The following is a 21,879-nucleotide window of genomic DNA, read 5'->3' as shown; positions in this document are numbered from 1 at the left end:
GACCCTGGGGAGAGCAGCAGCTGTCACACAGCCCTCTCTCTCACATCATCGTCAGAATTCAACCATCATGCCAGTTACTGTATATCGCTCTTTTTCATGGGCTTGTCTCAATTTGACATTTGGCTCAAATAAGCGATAACATGTCCATCGACGTGGCAAATCTATCTTAAGCTGCTCCTAGAATTTCTTTATGCTCGAACCCTCCATTGTTATTAGATATAAACGGTGACGCCTCTCTCTCTTCTAATGATATGCATCCCCCAATTGTTTAAGACTGTTGTTGCTTTATTGTAACCTTGCATCTAACATTGCTGCGATAAAAACAAGATGATGGTAAAACCCACATCTCCAAAGATAGTGAGAGGCTTTTACTCTTCCTTGAACGCATCCGGATATGTGGAATCACACATGAAAGGGTTTTGGCCACTGTCAATAATAATGATAATAACGATAGTTTACGGAAAAACCATTAATTATAAAGTTAGTGTAAAAGCTGTCATGTTACTAATTACTATTCTTCCCCACCAAACACACACACTAACACACATCTCCTCCTCCTCGTCTCTCTCTCTCTCTCTCTAACTCGAGAGCGAACAATACAGGTTCAAGTTTTGTTTTTTTTCACGCATAAAAGAGAAAGAAGAGTAAACCATTACCACCAAAGCGGCTGAAGTGCTTCAGCTTGAATGCCTCGTTTCACTAATCGGTATCGCCAGTCAAAGATTCGCAACATGGCGTCGCCAAGATCACGCTGCTGTTGGTTCTTATCGCGACGCCCTGACCACATGACCTCTGCCGCGGCTGCGCTCCGTGGCCTAAACAATATCCATAGAACAGTAATTTGTTTTAGTTTTTTTCTCTTTTTTGCATAGAACACTTGAGAACAAACGAAATCCCCAGTAATGCTTTCTTTGGGCAAAAGGGGATGGTTAAAGATGGGAAATATGGGGAAAGCGAGAGAGAGATGTACAGAATATTTTCTTCCTTCTCTCTCTGCTTTTCCTCTCCCATGTGTTAGAACAGGTCGGGCATACACATACCATAAGCGCCCATCAAGACCAACACGATCTGTTTGTTCAGCCCATAACGCGACTTCACCTCCCAATACATTCTTGGCTTCTTCAGGCGTCAGATCAAAAGTCATGTCATAACTGTAGATACGTTGCCAGGTCTTGAACGGACTGCACCAATCACCACCGGATCCTCCCCAGTTAGAAGGTCGGTAATTGTCTGTGAGCTGATGTCTATCCAGTTCTTGGGCAAGTGACTCTGGAATCTTGGGTTGGGTTTGTTCATCATAGGACGTATCGTTGCCACTGTGCGTGAATTTTTTTTTCAGATGTTGTGAGTTTCTTCTACATGTTCTTTCTTCTCTGAACTACTAGGAATTTACAGTGGGACTGCGCATCCCCCGCCCCCCACGTTTCCATTTGACACGTATATACTCACGTCCATCCACCGTGACCGCAGTCCAAATACCAAAAGTTAGCATGCGAAGCAATCACCTTGTAACCCTTTTTAGCTGCTTCAGTCACTGCATTCACCCACACTTGCAGTACCACATCCTTGGGGATGGGCAAGTTGTTATTGGTAACAGAATCTAAAAAAAAAAAAGAGTTATTCAGTTGAGTGAAGAGGGATAACTATTTAGTATGCTCATAGTTGAATAGATGGAAAAGATGAAGCAGATAGTGTGTGTACCTTCCCACAGAATAGCAGTCTTGCTGTTATTGCGAATAAATCCAAGCTCCTTGTCCAAAAACATGTGCAGCAAGTCTTCCCCGGTGGCACCGTGTTCTTGCATGTAGTCACGCACTGACTCTTCTTCTTCCCAACACTTGTAGATCGGCTCATCGCCGCCACCGTGGAACCAAGCATCGGGGAACAATGTCGATACTTCTGTGATTACCTTGTTGACCACTTCATAGGTTTTGTTGGATACTGGATTGAGTTGACCGGTCGTTGGTTCGGCTGCATAGCGGTCACTCCATTTGTTGCTCTTGTCCAAAAAGAATCGACCCAGACATGTTCTATATGTGTGTGTTTCTCAAAAAACGTTGAGCCGAACCACATCCACACAAAGGCATCATCTCAACTTGGCACCGCCCCCTCCAACCGCTCTATTTTTTTTTACATACGTGATATCTTTGTGTGCCATACCCCACGAGCCAGTATGCGCGGGCTAGCAACATTACAATAGCATAGTTCGTTAGTACAAGTTCAAATTAGTGTGTGCACCGTCTCTTTTAGAATCTGTCTGTGCGGTTTTTTCTACACCGCCCCTTTGTTACCATGTCAATCTCGGGAATGACGCGAATACCTCTGGCTCGTGCATATTGTACGATTCGTTTGATATCATTTTTTGTATACACAAATCGTCTATTATTCATGACATAGGCGCCATGCTGTGCGAGTTCTGGTGCACTCTCCAGTCGTAGAGGGAAACTTTGTGAATCGGTAATATGCCAGTGGAAAACCTAGAAATAGACGTATTTTTAAAGATGTGGAATAACAACTACACCTTTTGCCTGTAGAGAAAAAAAGGATGTCCCCTCTTCTTGTTAAACCATCCCTCCCGTACATTCAATTTGTTGTATGCCATAGCATCGAGCGTTCTCAGGATGTCCTTGACGGGGAAATAATTTCTTGACGTGTCTAATAAGTATTTATTTTTGTTTCCAAAAGCGGGAGGTGTGTATAGATTGCACAGTGAGTAAGCAAACAAACAAAGTGAGATGAAATGCAATCAGGCCCTCAAGAGGCCCCAACCGCCACCGTCATTTCCCCCCCCCTCTTTTCTCACTCATGTTATTTTTTTTTTACATACCCAGCATCAATCCACGATGAGAAAACATAGGCGCGTCTTCAATATGGATAGGTGTTTCTGGAATAAACATATCGGCTGCCATAGTGTCATTGGCGATATCATCCTCATCATCGCTATAATCTTGGATCGGCATGTCGTCGTAAGAACGCGCTTGTACAAGTTGAGAAAAGGTCTCGAGACCGCGCAGGGCACCCCATACCGTGGGAGACTGCAGCGTAGCCTTGTTGCCAACACCGTTCACATCCAACACATACGACTCGTCGACACCAAATGCAAGATCCACCGTAGGATCCTTTACAGTGACCTGCAGCGATTTCAAAGTGGATGCAGCGATCTTCACCCTGCGTTGACCGGCAACATATGCTTCCGTGTCCCTATAAGGATCGGGTGTTTGCACCTAAAAGGAGATATGCAGTTGTGGCAAGCATTTAGTTTTACACGAATGATTCTCTTTTTTCTTAAAATGATATACAAGAAAGATACGTACTGGCACCCATCGTTCTTGAGAGATGATTTGAGTATAGCGCGACACAGCTTCGTCCAACTCCTTGGGTGCAAGGATCTTGAAGCTTGGCTATGTTGAAAACCATGCTATTTATATGAGTAGAGTTCAAATACGTACTGCTGTTGCCACCGTGTTGGTTTCAAAAGGGCTGCAGGGAAAAAAGAACAACATACGTCCAAGTTGATATCGATGTTTCCAGATTCGACAGTTTGCGGAATAGGCCACAAGAACGCCCCTTGGAGCGCCCAAGTGATGGATGGTTGGAGTATGGCCACCGCCGCCAAAAGCAACGCTCTTTTTGCGGTCATGGGCGAATTGCTTGTTATAGCTGTTGGAGGGTTGGGAGGTAAAAAGGAAGAAAAAAACAAAGAATGTGAAAAAGCAAGCTTCTATGCGGGCACCTTCCCTTTTATTTTTTTATAATGCAGCGCAGCTAAATTATATTTTTTTCTGTATCGCAATGCCATGCATTGCTCGCCGCCACCTCCAGTCATGTATTGTAGTCAAGCTATATAGACTATTTCCATCTCCCAATATTATGTGAATACCTGCTACAGTTCCATTTGAAAATAGATATAATTTGAATGATATGTTGAGCATTCTACAAAACATAGGAGACCCGGGATGCTCGGTATTTTGCAGTAACGACGGCCTTAAATTTTTTACTCGCAAGATTTTTTTTATTGTTTCGTTTATAAGCTATATTTTGATAAAATGGTTCAACCCATAATCTGCTGTGTGATCAAGTGCTCTGCAGTACCGAACTTTTTTGTAAAAATTGAAAGCATAAAGTCTTTGGCTTCAGACACTTGGCTTTCTATTGGGTGTTGCGATCAAGACTTGCATCGTTCGTTGCTGTCCAATAGGAGGAGTTCCTGGTGATAATGTAGCCCGAAAATTTCAAACATGACGTAGTATGCCATTCTTTGCTTTCTTCTTCACATGAGGGTCTTTTTTTTTTGGCCAGCTTAAACCCCATTCAAGTGGGGCATAGATGTACAGGTGGGCATGTGTAAGCTTTAGCGTATCAGGCTCATACTCCCTCTCTATGTTCTGCGAAGCTTTATAAGCTCTATATGACGATAACTGGCAACTTTAGTCCGTAATATAGGTTGTAAAGGTGACCCAGATTTTGCTTTATCTTGGTACGGATGACGAAAGGCGATCCCGTGGTGTACATTTGATAATGTATCAAAGTAACATTACACAGTGAAATGGTTATTTTGTTTTGATTTTAAATTAAAAATCTCTGTTCCAACAAACATCCCTCTTGACAATACTTATAGTTAAAATCAATCTATGATACTAAATGTATATGTTTATACTAGTAATATTCACGTCATGACTGTACTGTAAATGCTCGATGCTTTATATATTATAAAATACTATGTGTACAGAACCCCGAAACATTTGAAATAGTATAAGCAAATAACCGAGTAGTATTTTCTTGAGACGCGTGGTAGTGATGACGATTTTGAGGTGCACTATGTACAAATGATACTAAATGATACTGGAAAATCAGCTCGATATAATGCTGGGAGGAGCTGAAAAAGATAGCAAGAGGGTGCAATGCAATGATGATGACAGTGCACTTAATATAAGTCGAGTCAAGATGAAGGTATTGCGGTGATAATGATGCTGAAGTTATAGCAGGATGCTGGCTGTGACAATGCGGGGATGCTAGAGTTGTTGAAAATTAAAAAATTGATGAATCAGGCGAATTCTTTTGCGAGTTGTTGGTGCGGGTAAAAAAGTTGTCAAGGTCTGAGGATAGAGCTTTTCCTAATGCCCAGAGGAAGAGAGAATGCCCTAGTGACGATCTTTAAAAAGATCATGGCAAGTAATAACACTTTGGTCTTGGTCAACCTTCTTTTCGACTTGAGCTGAGCCTTTCGCTTAGGTATTGTCTTGTAAAGCTCGATCAAATCAGATACTTTTTTAAGACAATAATTTATTACTTTGTCGTTGGGAAGCGTAATACATGTCCTTTTCTTGCTGTATATTATATACCTTAACTTGGATGGATAGCACGAACATCGGAAGGCATCGCGCAACGAACTGCTTTAGGGCTCAGTGGGATTTCGTATTTGTCAGTTTCCCAAAGTGCGACAGACATGACCCGCAGGACGGTCCATCACCCGTCATTTTCATGCGGCGCCCTACATAAATCATGCCAAAATTGGCGAGCGCTTGTATGTATTTCAAGTAAAGTCATTCTTACCTGTCTCGCTAAAGCAGACAACCTCTATCTCTCTTGTGACATTTCGCGTGATGATTAACTTGATCTGCTGCCAGACGATTTACAGCTTGAAGAGGAGCCGCGATGCTTGTTTCCATATGTGATCCGCCGCCATAGTAAACACAAGAGAGATACGAAAAATGGTGCACCGCCGAAATGGTGCACCGAGACTTGTGACAGCGATGTGACGGTGGTTCGAGGCGCACAAAAAAAGTACACCCATCATTCCTTTCTCTCCTGCGGTTTCTACCGTTCGTATATGCATCCCATACGTTAATTTCTCTTCCAAACTTTACTTTAGGTCTGACACTGTGTAAACCGAAATTTATAATATTTAGTAATATTTAATAAATTCTATTCTGCTGTTTTTATATGACACTTGTGCCAATGTCTATGAAAAATTGTTTCTCGTTTTCGGTCAAGCGTCTTCTATGAAGATACCGCCATGTAGTCTTGTAATCTGCCTTAAGTCCAAGACGATGCCAACCTATCTCATGATAAGGTCTGACGGGCGGCCACTCCATATGTCGTGCTCTGGATGGAGGTCAATTGCGTTGAAGTGATTTGAGCTAAGAAAAAGAGTTACATATTGGCTGCGGTTGTCGATTGGTCCCCTTTGGGATAGTAAAAGGCAAGTACAAAACGCTGTTCCAATCCAAGCGATCATCATATACTGCAATCGGTACAGTATATGCATCTGCAGCAATTTGGGCATCTATTACCGCATTGAACCAATAATCCGAATTGCAAGTGTACTTCTGGTATCGTGCTGTTTCTGGTGTGATACCATATTCCATTCGTTTGATCGCATTTTGTATTATGACCTCACGTCCATTCCATAGAGTATCGCGGTAGAAATCATAGTTCGCAAAATGCTGATCAAGAATTGCTTGTTTGACCTTGATATATTGATCTTGGTCACCATGAAGTTGGAGAGCAAGGGCACGATATCCACACCATCCGTCAGCTTTGATTTGCTTAATTCCAAACGAGCAATCGAGCGGGATCTCTCGATGGACGAAACTATTGTATTAAATTCAGTTATACTGTCAATCGCTCCCAATAATCTATTAAAACTACCATGGTTCTCTTCGAAGACTTTTCCTGTTACTCGGCCATAAGTCCTCAGCTTGATTTTCCGGTTGTTTTCTTTTCTTCTGGTTGTTTTCAGTTTTCTTGTCCATCATTTTCTCTGTTTTCTTCTCCGTCTTCATCTTTTCTTTGGTCTTGCTCATTGCAATTTTCTCCTTCACTTCTTGCTTCTTCTTTTCATTCTTCATCTCGCCACCCATGATATATTGCATCATTTCCTCTGACCCTGTCTCCAAGTTCTCAGCCATTGTCTCAATTTCTTTCAACGTGAACGGATCGACTTTCATATCCAAAAGGTGCAGGGCGCGTTCATCAGTCTTATTCAAGATATCTTGCTGTGATACTGCTTTGATATCCTCTTTCGAAAGTCTTTTGGCGAACGGCATGGTGCTCTTGTTGGTGATTTTTTCTGCTTGTGATAGTGTCTTGCTTTCAGCATGGTCGTCATAAAGAAAATGCTCCAGTGGCTGTTGATCGGTGGTAACATCATTAACAAGTTTACCGAAAACATCCGGAGCACGTCCATCATTGCCAAAGTTTTCTTTGATCGTTTTCGAGCTTGTCGCGGTGCTCTGTTGTATGAAGCAGGCACCGCATTTTCTTCATAGTTTTTCAGTGTCAATTCATCTGAGCGGATATAATTCAACGTTTGTGGAAGCGCTAGAGATATAGGCAAGTTGTGTACAGTATCTCGGTATAAATCTCTATGGAACGCTTCCACTACATTTGTGGTACGATAAGGGTGGCTGCGGAGGGCGTCATTCATGCTGGAGCGATGTCGAAAAATCATGCTGCTTATAGATGGTTGTAGCCACCATTTGAGCCATTTGAAAGTATGCTTGAAATTTGTCACCAGTTCCTTACAACTACGGCAAAATTCAGCAGCATCTTCAGTTGTCCGAATGATGCAGGTCAGTTCACGAAATCGTTCGCTGGATTCGGGTAGAATGATGCTGTGATTGCTGTTGAGACGTTGAACAGATTGCATCCAGTGCATATAGCACCCTTTTAGGAACCGCATGCCGTCATCCTTTCTGGTGTACTGTGTGTAGGCTTGCAGAAATCCATTCCTTTGTGCCAAAGAGAAATCCATCATCATACCGAGAAAGGAATTGTTGCCTTCAAACTTAACGTTGTACTCTGTGAAGAATGCAAAAAAGTATTGGGCAAAGTAGGTTTGTGAAAGGCCATCCAGGACAGCTTGGAATATCACTGTGTGTCTTTTCAGCTCAGGAACATAGATCACTGTTGAGCAGAGATAGTATCCTTTCTCAAATGCTTGAAAGTGACATCGATAACAGCCGGAAAATCTTGAAAGTGAACATATTCTTTAAGAGTCGGTGACCGATACGCCAAAAAGAATGAGCCTGGTAGAACGTGGGCGTAGAGGAAGTACCCAGGGAACTCATTCATAATCTTGCCCAAGCCGCCGAGAAATTCACCTTTTCTTGGAATATCTCGTTCCTCGCGTACTTAGTTGATTTCATACTCGGCTCTGTCCCTCGTGCCAAGAATTGGGTTGATCCTAATGATCGATTCAACGATTTCCCCAGTTCGCTTGTTGTTGCCATGAATTGCTGCCTTGGGTGTCACCGTTGGATCACTTCGAATTCTCTCTGCAAGTGTTTCCTTCTCTACTTCCGATAGATGCTTCGCAGTATATTGTTCGTGGTCATGTGTGCCGATCTGCTTAACAGTGCATTTACTGCCGTCGAAATAGTAGAACGCCTCTGTTTTACAAGTGTCAACGTGCTCTAAATCGCCTCCGCAGCGCATACATCCAAGCTGGCATTGTTTATGAATTTGTTCAAAATCGCAGCGCGGGCGCAAATGTTTGCCATAGAATTTGCAGGCCTCTCTAGTGCAGCGGACGAAACCATTGCATTTCTTCTTGTAGCGATGGCTATTGTGCTTTTGTTTTCGAGGACCATAAACCTTGCGCATAGACCATTCAATGTCCAAATTCAGTTTTACGTACCTGTCAAAAATCGAAAAGTTTTGAGTAAGTTTAATTGAGCGTCGTGAAGGACTAGATGCTTTGTCGAAAATAGTACTTTTCGCTTTTGGAGTCAAAATAGGCGGGAGCCTCCTCTTCATAGGAGTCCTTAAAAAATCTTCTTCGAAAAAAGGTAATGTGTTTGGACATTGTTATATGTGAACAGTAGATTTTGCTTGAAATGTAGTTCAAAGCGTTCTTTTAGGAACCGAAGAGAAAAAGGCACATTTTCCGAGTCACAAATCTCGGTGCACCATTTTTAGTGACACCCCTTATGTATCTGGTCCAGCTCAGAACACGCTTGCGAGGCTTTTTATTTACATGGTGTAAGCGAGCCAATTTTGGTATAGTGAGTATGTGGCGTTGTTGTTGTACCGCGATCAACGCGAAAAGCACCAATTTGCTGCACCGAAGATGGTCCTGAAACACGTACTTTAATATTCTCCTTTTTCAAGTTCGCACTCTTCATTTTTCTTTGACCATCCTCGGTCGAATATCTTATTGCTATTTTACCATGTTTTACAGCGAGTATAAGCATACCGATGATCGGACGACCAATAATGTAGAGACTGTAATTATTGAAGAAGACAACGTATCTTTGAGCTCTTCGTCTCAAAAGTCGCTATTGCTTGCTGGGTCTTCCAAGAGAAAATATGAATCCATTGATATATACGCAGGTGACGACGATGTAAATGATTATGAAGATCGCAAGCGGCGAGAAACCGGAGATGACGAGCACGCCAGAATAGGCGAGTCATCTACGACACTCAAAAGCCTTGGACAGCAGCGAAAAGGACATGATGACAGTGACCGGCTTGGAAATCTTAGTTTGACGGTGCTGACAACATGGTGAGCTCAGTAATACAAATACGATAGCTGTATTATTGTACTTACATATCGTAAACTTGTTTCTCTCAAGTTTGGGCATAGGGGCAGCCCTACCCGGTTTGGATACTTCTATTATATTCACAACGATGACAAAGATCGGAAGCGAATTTCAAAGGTAAGTAGCATTAACTACATGGCTGGTTATGTTTCGAAAAAAGATGGTGACCTCTAGACTGGCGTTTTTTTTACAGTGCACAAATGTCAACATGTTGCACAGCGCATACGCACTCTGTACTCTTATCACGATGCCGGCAGGTAGTAAAGAGTACTATGCACATACAAAATCAAATCATCAAAACGTACAAAAACGTTCTAAACAACAAGCAACCAAATTATAGTTTACATGTAGCGGGTGCGCTGTCAAACGCGTTTGGACGAAAGCCAGTATTGATTACACTCAACATGTTATTTCTGATCGGGTCATTTGGATGTGGGTAAGTTGCGACAGGTTCCTTTCACTGTGTATAGGAAACTTTGCCATAGCAATTGAAATCTCACTACTGGTAGCTTTGCACAATCGTTTGAGCACATTGTTGTAGCCCGAGCAATCGCAGGCTTTGGAGGAGGTGGGATCGCCCTGATGGGTAAAATAATTCTTCATGATATTGTATCTCGAGATCAACTGGGGTCATATCTAGCTTACCTCAGCATGTCTTCAATGGTAAGTTGTGTTTTCTCCGTATATATCAGGCACCTATGTAGTTGGATTATCATTGCTTTATCGTGACAAAGAATCAATATATTGTTTTAGCTCGGGTTCGGCCTTGGTGCACCCATCGGCGGATTTATTACCGACTACTTTGGATGGCGTTATTGCTTTAAGATCAACATTCTACCAATGACGCTCATCCTTTACATATACACTTTTCACTTGAAAAACTACAGCGTATCTCAAAATTAAAAGGCTGTTTTGACAAGGGGAAAGCTGAAAACTGTTGATTTCGGTGGAATATTATTGCTTTCCGGAGCGAACACATCCTTGACCTGCGCACTTTTGCTTGGTGGAACCTCTTACAGTTGGTGTAGCCCTCAAATTATCCTGGCACTAGTCTCAGCTCTGATTGGGTATATACTGTTCTTAATTCATGAGCGGCGATGGGCAGTGTATCCTTTGTTGTCACGCGTAGCTTCACGCGACCGCAATTTCACAACAGCGTGCGTTTGTATCTTTTTACCGGCAGCATGCGAAGGAGCGGCCCTTACTGTTATACCGCAATTTCTCATGGCAAGTATACCTGTTACATTTCATTTGCTTTGTTTAAAGAGGTTAATATGCGGCTTTAATACAAAGATGTATTGCTAATTTTTTTTAGTATATAGGGTGTGCTACATTTCAAGACCTCCAAAGCTGGTTTGTGGGTTATGATGAACGCAGCATCTGTTCCCGTTGGGACATTTATAGCCGGACGCTATATGCACTATACTGGCAAATTCAAGCGCTTTGTAGGTGTGGCCATGACATCCTATCTTGTAGCGGTTGCCATATTCTATAGTTGGGCCGGCGGTAATGTTTCCAAAAGCCTGGGTATCATGGGGATCTTTTTGGAGGGCGCTTCGTATGGATGTATCAGTGTTTGCATTATTGTCGCCTGTACGAGCACTTATCCAAAGAGTGTAAGTACGCATGAGCTATCATCTAAATGTTTACTTCAAAATAATATTCACAAACCAGCTATATGAATCGATAACTGAATTTTCGTCATCGTTTATGTTATTCTATAATTTTTTACGATAGTGGCTGCTATCATACATCTTTATCAATTTGCACACTAGCACGTTTCGTGGGGTATATAATAGGCGCGGCGGTCGTATCTTCAATTATTCAATATACTTTGAGAACAGAGCTGCCAACGCGAATTGATGGTGAAGATGCAGAGAAGGTATACCTACAGATGACGACGGACCTCAACGTAGAAAGCTAAATGCTAGGCACTTTCATTCAACGCTTAAAAAGAGAAGGTTAACCAATGCGCTACGTTCTTTTCGAATTTTATAGCTGATTGAATTTATCATTAAATCGATCCACAAAGTTGATATACTGGCTCCCGAGATCCAACGAATCGTGGCAGAAGTATTGGCTCTTGGAGTGCAGCGTGCAATAGCAGATGGGGGTTTGTGACGTTTGGCTTTGGGGTGCACACGCCCTTCAATGTCCAAGTCAAATTATTGCAAATATTTGTCGCGTCTTCCAAAAATATCAAAAATCTTAAACCAGCGCCGCAGTCGCGTTTCATTCTTTCTCTTTACTTTTATAATATGGGCGATTCCACAGAAAATCATCCTCGCGAATGTACAGGTATAAATTTGTATTTCTTGACTGCTATGCAACACGTACTAAACTTATTAATATAAGTTTGCTAATTCATTTGTGTGTGTCTCTATTAGACCTTATATATTCATTTATTGATAGCAAAGTTAAAATCGGTGTCATTCCCAAATTATCAAACTTTGTACACGATCATTCAACCAGAATTATTAAGCTGGACGAAGAAGTTGTAGCTATAAACGAAATTAAAGAACTATGGACCGAACGGTTCTCATTATGTGTTAAAAAGAGAGGCGTGAAACAGGTAATTCTTTATCCAGTTACTGAACTTAGTCATTATATTAATATTCTTTTTTTTTCTTCTTCGTTAGTTTGAACTTGATGCCAGTGCTACAAATTGGGAAAAAATAGCTGTTGATAAAGCAAAGGTTTTCATGGGAAACTAGAAAACAAGGCATTATTTAGTAATAGTTTTGGCTCATTCTTCTTTTTCTTTTGCTTTAGGTCATGGTTGCGCACGCGAACTTATCTGCTACATTGATCCTGGAGAAAACTGTTGTTAGACAAAATCTTTCTGCAATGCGCTTGCTGGAAAAGAATACACAAGTATGGTATCTATAATAATAAGACACATATCTTTTTCATTCACCACAAAATTATTATATGTGTCGATTTATTAAACACTTGTCCATATATTCATATATACTTTTAGGGAACTACTCATGATACGGGTAGTACATCTGGTATTATTGCAACTGGTGATGGATTAGGTGCTCCAAGCAGTACGAGCACTATTAAAAATGATCATGTTTCCAAAAGAAAGTCGAAAGAAAATCAAAATGATGTATGATAGCATTTTCTTTTTAGATTTACTTATTTACCCCATTGTTTTTACATTAATATTGATGTTTATGATTATAGAAACCAGCCAGTAAAAAAAGTTGCCATATTGGTGCTTCTGAGGAAGTGGAAGAGGACGGCTTCATCATTCCCGGAAAAGCTGATACGTTGGGCACCATTATCAAGAAGGAAGCGCTAAAATTGCATGATCAATTCAAGAAGGGGAAAGTGTTGAGTCCGGCCGATAGAAAAGTGATGAGGTATGAGTAGACACCATGATATTAGTAGCCGTTGTATTATAATAACTCGACATTGATATTCAGGATTAATGGACTCAATCCATTTTTATATGATAGCAACGGGTTGTCGTCAATTGTAGATATGGTGGACGAACGAGCCGATGGGCAGCGACGCTTTCTTACCGTTGAACAGTGGGACTATGTCAAAAATCTATTCAGTCATTTGAAGATCGCTCCTCCGAACAAAGTCGAATCTGCTGTGGACATTTGGAAAATAGTCTATAAAGTAATAATAAAAAGGTTTGAACGGGAAAACTACGTAATGATGGTAATAATTTTTGAAACAATTATGTTATATAGACATGCGAGGCAATTGGATCGGTAAAGGTTGGAGAACAGTATTTGTTTAAAATGAGACAACGAGAGGATAGTAGTGAAGAATCAAGATTGATATGCAAAGCCATGGAACATATGTGAGTATTATTGCAATTGGTTTTAAAGACAGTTATGTATATCTCTTTTGCCTTTACTGATTTGGATGTTGAAATCTCGATATATAGGTTAGAATTAGTCGAAACGAAACAAGATATATTATGCCAAAGAGGAAGCAAATATACGGAAAATGACTATCTTCGCATCGTATGGTCACCTATTCTTGAACGCATATTCTCCTCCCCATTACGGCTGATAAGGTAAAAAAGATAAAGGAGTATAACTTTGAAAAAAATAGTTGTGCTGATACTATATTTTTGTGATTATATAGCGGCGAAAGTATTTTTAAATACACAACCAAGCAAAAACAGCAGTTATATGATGAATCCAATGACGTGAAGGGCTTCAAAATTGATATCAGATATGTTGTGGATAAAAATGGCAAAACGTATGATTTGGGCGCAGCTGAGTTGGGTAAAGATGGTGCAAGTTGCAAGATAATACAAGACGAAGGAAAGCTTACACGGGAAGGCAAAGATGTCGTCGATTCCTTGTTGAAAACGTTACACGAAAGCAACCATCGTCATGTTTTATCTTGGATTATTCAAATTGACGGTATGTATTAAAATGACACTATGATGATAAATAATTGACAATGAGATGTGCTCTAAATATACATATATTTCTATTTACAATTAGCATGTGAAGCTGAAATTTCAACGTTGCACATTGTTGGTAATGGAGTATATGTTGCGTATCCTCAGTTTAAATTTGAACTGCCCACCACCCTTGATAATCTTTCCAAGTTTGAACAAGCGTTACAAGCATTTCTTACTATCAAAGTAAGTATTTTAAGGAAATATAAGAAGAAAGCAGGCAACACTGATGTTAACCGATGTTTTTTTTGTGAACAGGAACACATGATGATGATCCAAAGTCGTCTTTCCACTGAACAACAACGGGAAGGGGTGATCAGCCAAACATTCAACCGTTCTAATCAAGTAAAATCGGATGATATCAGCACATGGACCCGCGCGACTTGGTACACCCCACCAAAACCATCAAAATCAAGGGTGCCTGTGCCATTATTCGGTCAAAAAAGCAAGTTCAACTTTGCAGAACGCCTACTAGTGGCTCGAAATCAGGACCTTATAGAAAGTGAAGAAGAAAAAGAGAACGTGGACATGTTTGGCTGGACTAAACGGAATGGCAAGTTTTACAATATCCATACCCAAAAGTATGCGGACGAACACCCACTTGATAAAGAAAGCCAAGTTATTTTGTAATAATTCGATCTTTTCAAAAACACACATAAACATCATCTAGCATCATTATATCATCATTATATCCATCCCTTTCTTTTTCTTATTTCATCACTAAAACCTTTTAGTAAAAGCCTAAAAAGCTTCATCTTTTATTACTTCACTATTTTTTCTATTACTTATTCTGTTATAACAAATGATGGAACAACTGCATTTGTATATATTGATCGACAAGAATTGTATCTTATTATTATTAAATTGCTAGAATATCATTGGCCGAGCACAACACTATATGCCTGACACTACTGTACCTATCATCAATAAAATAGCTTTGACTTACCTATAATGTCGTGTATTTACAGAATACAGATAAACATTCTCTATTTGTAGATTTTCCATAAATCTCTTACACGTAATAAACATTATTCTTCGGCCTGCACTGAAGCTGATTGTGTATCCAGAGGCAAATCCGTCGAAGCTTGGCCAAGAGCCAGTCTTGTAAAATCCGTGGCTGTTTCACAGGACAAGCGGTAGAAGGTGTCAAATACTGAAGAAGACAACCAGGACGCGTGGATGAGAACGTCGTCGAGACTAGCGCCCCCCTTGGACAGCAGCAGTCGATCCGATTGCCCGAGCTTTGGGTCGACGAGATCCTTCTGGTCGTGGGATCAGATCGAGCAGGTTCTTGATATGATTGCTGATTCGTTCCGCCCCAATTGGCAGAGAATTGTTGTGTACAGAGCGTATCAAGCGATGAACGGTTGTACGAGGGCCATTGTGAACAGGGTAAGCACGAACACATGGAGTACGAGCATACTATGCCTTGTAGTCTTCATACGCTTGTACGGGGCAAAGGAGCGTGTTGGTGTGACGTCGGATGTGAATGACTTTCTCGATCGGTTGCCCTCCACGTTTCTCCTTGGGTCGCGCAATGACAACACGCAACCCTTTTGTTGAAACTATCGTTCGGGAGTCGTCGATTCTCTCGATATCTGATTATCGCAAAAACCCCGTAATTGCAAGCAGAAAGCAGAGCTTGCGAGTGAGGTCGATTGCGCGTATCTGGTTGTTGTTGCCGAGTTTTGTTATATGTTGAATGACCGGTTGAATGTCACAATGAGGACGATCAAATGAACGGACCGTCTGTTCGTTGAGAGCCACAAAAAATTCGCGGTACATAGTGTTGGATGTGAATGTTGTGCGATCTGTGTATAAGTCAAGAATTGTTGAACGATAATTGCAGCAGGTGCTAGTTGACCAACCCATATGCACACGGCCATACGCCAAATAGTTGACCAACTGTACTGGATTGGGTGTTAGTGGATCAATCTGGTGGGAACGTGCCCAGGTGATGTAGCTGCGTTGAATGCGATCAAAGTGGTGCACGCGTTGTTGATTGTGCGTAGGACCCATCATGATAGACTCAGCTTCAGTTGCGATGCCAGCATCTGCTAGGCGGCGCCGTTTATATTCCATGCGACTAAACACCAATGTGGGTTCTTGCTCAGGAGTGACTGATCGTGTTCGGGTGCAGCCATTACTGCTGTTCGTGGTACTCGTTGTGGTTTGCTGCTGCTGAGTTGTTGTAGCGTTGGATACCAAATGGCGCTGGGTTAATGTGGTGTGATGATGGTTGCTTTGATCTGTTCCTGCTGAAGAAGGTTCCACGGTAGACATGCATATATGCGTTTCCATTCCCTCCATGGATGGTGTAGAGCATTGGTCGCTATTGCTTGCGGATCCCATCTCCAGCTCATGAACTGGGGTAGCTTCGTGTTCTGCCGTGTCGCAAAGCAATCGATGTCGTGTGGTCCCCAAGCCATGTTCAACTTGTGAAAGTACTGCGGTTTGATGCTCCATTCCAATTATTGCTGCAACTGCCGCGACGGTGGGTCCGCTGGGTTGAACTGCGACGATACGTAGGACAGCTGAAGTCGAGTGTTGCTCTTGAGACATTCTTGCCAAATCGACGTTGCCAGGTTCATGAGCGCAGGTGACCTCGTCCCACCGAGGTGATTCACGTACGCTATGGTTGTTGTGTTGTCGCAATACACCCGAAGCTTCCTGCCTCGCAAAGTCGGATGTCGTATCGCATGGCGTATTGTCAAAAGTTCTTTGTAGATAACGTGTTGTGTTGCATGCTTTGCTGACCATTTGCCGGCTATCGTCTTGTTGCCAAAGACTAGGCCCCACCCATGATCCGACGAACCGGTGTACACTTCGATGTCCGGTGCCGACGGCATGAAACTCTGTCCGTTCCATTGTTGCAGATGGCTGTACCACCACTGGAGCTCCTGACAAGCTGCTGGACTGATGTTCATCTGATCGTTCCAATCTGAGCCTTGCGCTAGCGTCTGGTTGCGGCATGCAATGAGGTGACGGGTGAATAACCGGGCTGGAAGCACGGCCAATGTTGTTGCTTGTGCCTTCCCAATGAAGGATGACAGATGACGTACAGTGACTGTCGGACGATTGAGAAGTTTGCGCGCTTCGCGTCGTAAGTCGCGCAACTTCGTTGTTGACACTGATAGGCACATCGTTAACGTGTTGATAGTGAAGCCCAGATGTTCGATTTTCTGTGATGGTACTAGTTGAGACTTGGACTCCTTCAGTAGAAAACCAAGGCTGCGTAACTTCGCAATGACTTGTGTCTGAGCCACTGACTGCTGCTGATTTTTGGCCGCGATCAGCAGGTCGTCTTGATAGGCTGATATGGGAATGTTCTGACTGCGAGCCCATCGAAGTACTGGTCGTAGAATTTTCGTGATCATTGGTGACAGTGACAGACCGAACACCAATGTGCGAAAACGATACATGCGATTTCTCCACTGAAACTGCAGAAAACGGCGAGAGTGTGGATGTATCAGAATATGTAAAAACGCATCTTGCACATCTATGCTGGTCAGCCAATCGTTTGGCTGTAACATTCGACATACTTGCGTCATGGTCTCCATCTTGAACGGACGTCGTGGGATGAATTGATTTAACGGGCGCAGGTTTAGTACTGGACGTAGGTCGCCGGTCTTTTTCGGTATCGTGAATAGTGTGGAACGAAAGCCGCTGCGTGTTGTTTCTTCGATGGCGTGTTTCTGCAAAAGCGATCAGACTTCCTTGTCTGTTGCTAGTCGCTGCGGGGTTGTTGCTTGTGATGCGTGCTTGATGACGAGTACGGGGTAAGGTGTGGAAGGGGATTAAAAATCCTTATTGTATGACGCGAAGGATCCAAGGCGATTTGCAAAGGTTCGACTAGGCGGAAGAAAAATATTGCAAACGCCCTCCTACAGGTCGTTGTCGCGTTGTTTTGATTGCTGTCGGTGTTGTGGGATGGTTTGCGGCCGGCATTCTTCCGGCGATGCTGAAAACCCGACTGGCTTCTGTTGGTGGCACCTGGGCGTCGATCATTTGACCGGTCTGATGATCGGGTACGGTGGGAAGACGAATCAGCCGACGGTTGTGTTGTTGTTTCAGAAGCACGTCCACCCGATTGTCTACGAGTGAATTTGCTACGACGAGTGGTAGCTTTGCGGAGCGCTTGTGTGAGATTTGTCTGTTCCAACACAGCGCTTGCATCCAAAAGAGGTGGATTAGCAAGACCGGGTGTTCCAATTGGTGCGGAGGTAAGACCGGTATCACGGCACACGTTGTCACTCTTAATTTGTGTGATGCTTGAAGCTACGTCAGAAATGAGAGCGTGGATTGTTTCCGCGAGCGAAGAGCTGCAGCCACGTCCACAGTATTGGTGCGCAGAGTGTCATGCACAAAAAAATCAATGGGTCGTGTGATGCCTGAAAGTCGATATTGAATGTCCCGGAACTGCTTGTCGATGCGTTGCGTTCGAGCACTTGTGTCGATGTTGTTGAGCGGTGGAGGAAGATACTGGCGCGCCGTGTTGCGAGGACACGCATGTAGAAATGTGCGCCAAGTATCATCGTCCATGATGTTGCGGAAAAAATCCTTGCCCAAGCTGGGTAACGCCGCCATGAACTCAGGATACGGTGTGAGCAGTGTGGTTGGTGCTTGTTCACTGACGTGTGGGTCGTCCGAATCTGACGACGTGTTATCGTCGTTGGTGTCGGCGTCCATGGGTGATTCGTTGCGTAGACGCTCGAGGACAGCAAGACGATCGGTGATGGTTTGCAAGGCGGCATGAATATCAAATGGCTCATCGGACATGATCAAGTCTACTTCGACGGATGTGTTCCCGGAGCGAAAGAAAAAATGATAGCTCTCATTTGATGTATCGCTATCCCTTTTTATCTCTGTATTTTCGCCAATAAAGAAAAAAATGATGACACAATCAGCTTCAGTGCAGGCCGAAGAATAATGTTTATTACGTGTAAGAGATTTATGGAAAATCTACAAATAGAGAATGTTTATCTGTATTCTGTAAATACACGACATTATAGGTAAGTCAAAGCTATTTTATTGATGATAGGTACAGTAGTGTCAGGCATATAGTGTTGTGCTCGGCCAATGATATTCTAGCAATTTAATAATAATAAGATACAATTCTTGTCGATCAATATATACAAATGCAGTTGTTCCATCATTTGTTATAACAGAATAAGTAATAGAAAAAATAGTGAAGTAATAAAAGATGAAGCTTTTTAGGCTTTTACTAAAAGGTTTTAGTGATGAAATAAGAAAAAGAAAGGGATGGATATAATGATGATATAATGATGCTAGATGATGTTTATGTGTGTTTTTGAAAAGATCGAATTATTACAAAATAACTTGGCTTTCTTTATCAAGTGGGTGTTCGTCCGCATACTTTTGGGTATGGATATTGTAAAACTTGCCATTCCGTTTAGTCCAGCCAAACATGTCCACGTTCTCTTTTTCTTCTTCACTTTCTATAAGGTCCTGATTTCGAGCCACTAGTAGGCGTTCTGCAAAGTTGAACTTGCTTTTTTGACCGAATAATGGCACAGGCACCCTTGATTTTGATGGTTTTGGTGGGGTGTACCAAGTCGCGCGGGTCCATGTGCTGATATCATCCGATTTTACTTGATTAGAACGGTTGAATGTTTGGCTGATCACCCCTTCCCGTTGTTGTTCAGTGGAAAGACGACTTTGGATCATCATCATGTGTTCCTGTTCACAAAAAAAACATCGGTTAACATCAGTGTTGCCTGCTTTCTTCTTATATTTCCTTAAAATACTTACTTTGATAGTAAGAAATGCTTGTAACGCTTGTTCAAACTTGGAAAGATTATCAAGGGTGGTGGGCAGTTCAAATTTAAACTGAGGATACGCAACATATACTCCATTACCAACAATGTGCAACGTTGAAATTTCAGCTTCACATGCTAATTGTAAATAGAAATATATGTATATTTAGAGCACATCTCATTGTCAATTATTTATCATCATAGTGTCATTTTAATACATACCGTCAATTTGAATAATCCAAGATAAAACATGACGATGGTTGCTTTCGTGTAACGTTTTCAACAAGGAATCGACGACATCTTTGCCTTCCCGTGTAAGCTTTCCTTCGTCTTGTATTATCTTGCAACTTGCACCATCTTTACCCAACTCAGCTGCGCCCAAATCATACGTTTTGCCATTTTTATCCACAACATATCTGATATCAATTTTGAAGCCCTTCACGTCATTGGATTCATCATATAACTGCTGTTTTTGCTTGGTTGTGTATTTAAAAATACTTTCGCCGCTATATAATCACAAAAATATAGTATCAGCACAACTATTTTTTTCAAAGTTATACTCCTTTATCTTTTTTACCTTATCAGCCGTAATGGGGAGGAGAATATGCGTTCAAGAATAGGTGACCATACGATGCGAAGATAGTCATTTTCCGTATATTTGCTTCCTCTTTGGCATAATATATCTTGTTTCGTTTCGACTAATTCTAACCTATATATCGAGATTTCAACATCCAAATCAGTAAAGGCAAAAGAGATATACATAACTGTCTTTAAAACCAATTGCAATAATACTCACATATGTTCCATGGCTTTGCATATCAATCTTGATTCTTCACTACTATCCTCTCGTTGTCTCATTTTAAACAAATACTGTTCTCCAACCTTTACCGATCCAATTGCCTCGCATGTCTATATAACATAATTGTTTCAAAAATTATTACCATCATTACGTAGTTTTCCCGTTCAAACCTTTTTATTATTACTTTATAGACTATTTTCCAAATGTCCACAGCAGATTCGACTTTGTTCGGAGGAGCGATCTTCAAATGACTGAATAGATTTTTGACATAGTCCCACTGTTCAACGGTAAGAAAGCGTCGCTGCCCATCGGCTCGTTCGTCCACCATATCTACAATTGACGACAACCCGTTGCTATCATATAAAAATGGATTGAGTCCATTAATCCTGAATATCAATGTCGAGTTATTATAATACAACGGCTACTAATATCATGGTGTCTACTCATACCTCATCACTTTTCTATCGGCCGGACTCAACACTTTCCCCTTCTTGAATTGATCATGCAATTTTAGCGCTTCCTTCTTGATAATGGTGCCCAACGTATCAGCTTTTCCGGGAATGATGAAGCCGTCCTCTTCCACTTCCTCAGAAGCACCAATATGGCAACTTTTTTTACTGGCTGGTTTCTATAATCATAAACATCAATATTAATGTAAAAACAATGGGGTAAATAAGTAAATCTAAAAAGAAAATGCTATCATACATCATTTTGATTTTCTTTCGACTTTCTTTTGGAAACATGATCATTTTTAATAGTGCTCGTACTGCTTGGAGCACCTAATCCATCACCAGTTGCAATAATACCAGATGTACTACCCGTATCATGAGTAGTTCCCTAAAAGTATATATGAATATATGGACAAGTGTTTAATAAATCGACACATATAATAATTTTGTGGTGAATGAAAAAGATATGTGTCTTATTATTATAGATACCATACTTGTGTATTCTTTTCCAGCAAGCGCATTGCAGAAAGATTTTGTCTAACAACAGTTTTCTCCAGGATCAATGTAGCAGATAAGTTCGCGTGCGCAACCATGACCTAAAGCAAAAGAAAAAGAAGAATGAGCCAAAACTATTACTAAATAATGCCTTGTTTTCTAGTTTCCCATGAAAACCTTTGCTTTATCAACAGCTATTTTTTCCCAATTTGTAGCACTGGCATCAAGTTCAAACTAACGAAGAAGAAAAAAAAAGAATATTAATATAATGACTAAGTTCAGTAACTGGATAAAGAATTACCTGTTTCACGCCTCTCTTTTTAACACATAATGAGAACCGTTCGGTCCATAGTTCTTTAATTTCGTTTATAGCTACAAC

At 41.6% G+C, this 21,879-nt stretch overlaps 6 protein-coding genes across 6 annotated transcripts; 2 read left to right on the top strand and 4 right to left on the bottom strand.

The window, feature by feature from the left end:
* Window positions 1-652: 652 nt before the first annotated feature.
* Window positions 653-3,640, bottom strand: BDB00DRAFT_763079 (glycoside hydrolase superfamily; the record flags this gene model as incomplete). Its single annotated transcript, XM_053119377.1, has 10 exons — window positions 653-815; window positions 1,041-1,316; window positions 1,450-1,600; window positions 1,702-2,030; window positions 2,139-2,182; window positions 2,292-2,477; window positions 2,633-2,655; window positions 2,828-3,161; window positions 3,300-3,401; window positions 3,506-3,640. 10 exons carry the CDS (start codon window positions 3,638-3,640, stop codon window positions 653-655), a joined length of 1,743 nt encoding a protein of 580 aa, XP_052980095.1.
* Window positions 3,641-9,817: 6,177 nt separating this feature from the next.
* On the top strand, window positions 9,818-11,666 carry BDB00DRAFT_763104 (major facilitator superfamily domain-containing protein; the record flags this gene model as incomplete). Its single annotated transcript, XM_053119380.1, is given in 7 exon segments — window positions 9,818-9,981; window positions 10,055-10,208; window positions 10,299-10,433; window positions 10,452-10,803; window positions 10,896-11,165; window positions 11,321-11,427; window positions 11,544-11,666. 7 exon segments carry the CDS (start codon window positions 9,818-9,820, stop codon window positions 11,664-11,666), a joined length of 1,305 nt encoding a protein of 434 aa, XP_052980094.1.
* A 1,268-nt stretch (window positions 11,667-12,934) lies between these two features.
* Window positions 12,935-14,801, top strand: BDB00DRAFT_356591 (uncharacterized protein). Its single transcript, XM_053117068.1, has 6 exons — window positions 12,935-13,178; window positions 13,253-13,365; window positions 13,453-13,584; window positions 13,656-13,939; window positions 14,024-14,166; window positions 14,239-14,801. The coding sequence occupies exons 1-6, from the start codon at window positions 13,035-13,037 to the stop codon at window positions 14,608-14,610; spliced, it is 1,188 nt and encodes a 395-aa protein (XP_052980093.1). The 5' UTR covers window positions 12,935-13,034; the 3' UTR covers window positions 14,611-14,801.
* A 684-nt stretch (window positions 14,802-15,485) lies between these two features.
* BDB00DRAFT_356335 (uncharacterized protein) lies at window positions 15,486-17,715 on the bottom strand. Its single transcript, XM_053117066.1, has one exon. The coding sequence runs from the start codon at window positions 17,518-17,520 to the stop codon at window positions 15,583-15,585; it is 1,938 nt and encodes a 645-aa protein (XP_052980092.1). The 5' UTR covers window positions 17,521-17,715; the 3' UTR covers window positions 15,486-15,582.
* Window positions 17,716-18,399: 684 nt separating this feature from the next.
* On the bottom strand, window positions 18,400-18,555 carry BDB00DRAFT_737838 (uncharacterized protein; the record flags this gene model as incomplete). Its single annotated transcript, XM_053118410.1, has 1 exon — window positions 18,400-18,555. A coding segment is annotated over one exon (156 nt), but the record flags the coding sequence as incomplete, so codon positions are not given.
* Window positions 18,556-19,921: 1,366 nt separating this feature from the next.
* On the bottom strand, window positions 19,922-20,792 carry BDB00DRAFT_356739 (uncharacterized protein). The gene is made up of 3 exons (XM_053117069.1): window positions 20,554-20,792; window positions 20,335-20,466; window positions 19,922-20,263 (listed from the first exon to the last, which is right to left on the bottom strand). The coding sequence occupies exons 1-3, from the start codon at window positions 20,613-20,615 to the stop codon at window positions 19,969-19,971; spliced, it is 489 nt and encodes a 162-aa protein (XP_052980090.1). The 5' UTR covers window positions 20,616-20,792; the 3' UTR covers window positions 19,922-19,968.
* Between the last annotated feature and the right edge of the window lie 1,087 nt (window positions 20,793-21,879).

This window comes from Zychaea mexicana (genome assembly GCF_025766255.1).
Source record: "Zychaea mexicana strain RSA 1403 chromosome Unknown BDB00scaffold_33, whole genome shotgun sequence".
In the NCBI taxonomy this organism is placed as follows: Eukaryota; Fungi; Mucoromycota; class Mucoromycetes; order Mucorales; family Lichtheimiaceae; genus Zychaea; species Zychaea mexicana.
This window is presented reverse-complemented; position numbering and strand designations above follow the sequence as displayed.